The sequence below is a fragment of the Lottia gigantea genome, assembly GCF_000327385.1.
Source record: "Lottia gigantea unplaced genomic scaffold LOTGIsca_145, whole genome shotgun sequence".
Lineage (NCBI taxonomy): Eukaryota > Metazoa > Mollusca > Gastropoda > Lottiidae > Lottia > Lottia gigantea.
In genome coordinates, this window is record NW_008707710.1 from 412,137 (window position 1) to 413,451 (window position 1,315).

The window sequence follows — 1,315 nt, forward strand, 5'->3', positions numbered from 1 at the left end:
TTTTTTTTTTTTTTTTTTTTTTTTTTGAATTTTCAAGTTAGTATCTTGTTAATAACTTGAAAATTCGAGATACTAACTTGAAAATTCAAGTTACTAACTTGAAAATTCAACATACAAACTTGAAAATTCAAGTTACTAAATTCAAGATACTAACTTGAAAATTCAAGATACTGACTTGAAAATTCGAGATACTAACTTGAAAATTCAACATACTAACTTGAAAATTCAACATACTAACTTGAAAATTCAACATACTAACTTGAAAATTCAAGTTACTAAATTCAAGATACTAACTTGAAAATTCAACATACTAACTTGAAAATTCAAGTTACTAACTTGAAAATTCAACATACAAACTTGAAAATTCAAGTTACTAAATTCAAGATACTAACTTGAAAATTCAAGTTACTAAATTCAAGATACTAACTTGAAAATTCAAGATACTGACTTGAAAATTCGAGATACTAACTTGAAAATTCAACATACTAACTTGAAAATTCAAGTTACTAACTTGAAAATTCAACATACTAACTTGAAAATTCAAGTTACTAAATTCAAGATACTAACTTGAAAATTCAAGATACTGACTTGAAAATTCGAGATACTAACTTGAAAATTCAACATACTAACTTGAAAATTCAACATACTAACTTGAAAATTCAACATACTAACTTGAAAATTCAAGTTACTAAATTCAAGATACTGACTTGAAAATTCGAGATACTAACTTGAAAATTCAACATACTAACTTGAAAATTCAACATACTAACTTGAAAATTCAACATACTAACTTGAAAATTCCATACTAACTTGAAAATTCAACATACTAAATTCAAGATACTAACTTGAAAATTCAACATACTAACTTGAAAATTCAAGTTACTAACTTGAAAATTAAAAAAAAAATTGAATGGCCTTAATACGCTTCCGTGCGAATCTTTACTCTTCTATGGCTTAAAATACGTTTGAAGGAAATGATTTGGAAGATTCAATGAAAGTATTTTATTTCATAATGTTTGGTCAAACACAATTGGATTCTATATATACCATCTTAAATTTTAACCAAGGGACCGAAATGTCGAATATATTCATCAACAGAAAGTTGCGACCCGTTTTCCGTAGCTGCTGAATCAAATAACGCCATGGCGTCATCTTGTGAGCAGTCGACATTCCAATCTCCACAGATATTTGGTGGAGGGGTGCTTCTCATTGGAAAAAGATTTCTTATTTCTGATCCCGTCAACTGCCCGTCTTTATTCCTATCAGCGCTTTTGAATCTCATTCTAAATTCCTTCCTCGTCAAAATGAAATCGTC

The 1,315-nt window shown here is 28.0% G+C and overlaps 1 protein-coding gene across 1 annotated transcript in view; it reads right to left on the reverse strand.

Moving 5' to 3' along the window:
- Nucleotides 1-720, reverse strand: part of LOTGIDRAFT_140230 (hypothetical protein) — a gene marked incomplete at both ends in the record, with an annotated part of 1,860 nt that extends 1,140 nt beyond the window's left edge. Inside the window, 2 exons of the mRNA XM_009050126.1 lie at nucleotides 137-289; nucleotides 550-720. Coding sequence (XP_009048374.1) covers nucleotides 137-289; nucleotides 550-720 — 324 coding nt within the window. The remainder of the gene's footprint in view (nucleotides 1-136; nucleotides 290-549) is intronic.
- Nucleotides 721-1,315: the final 595 nt, after the last annotated feature.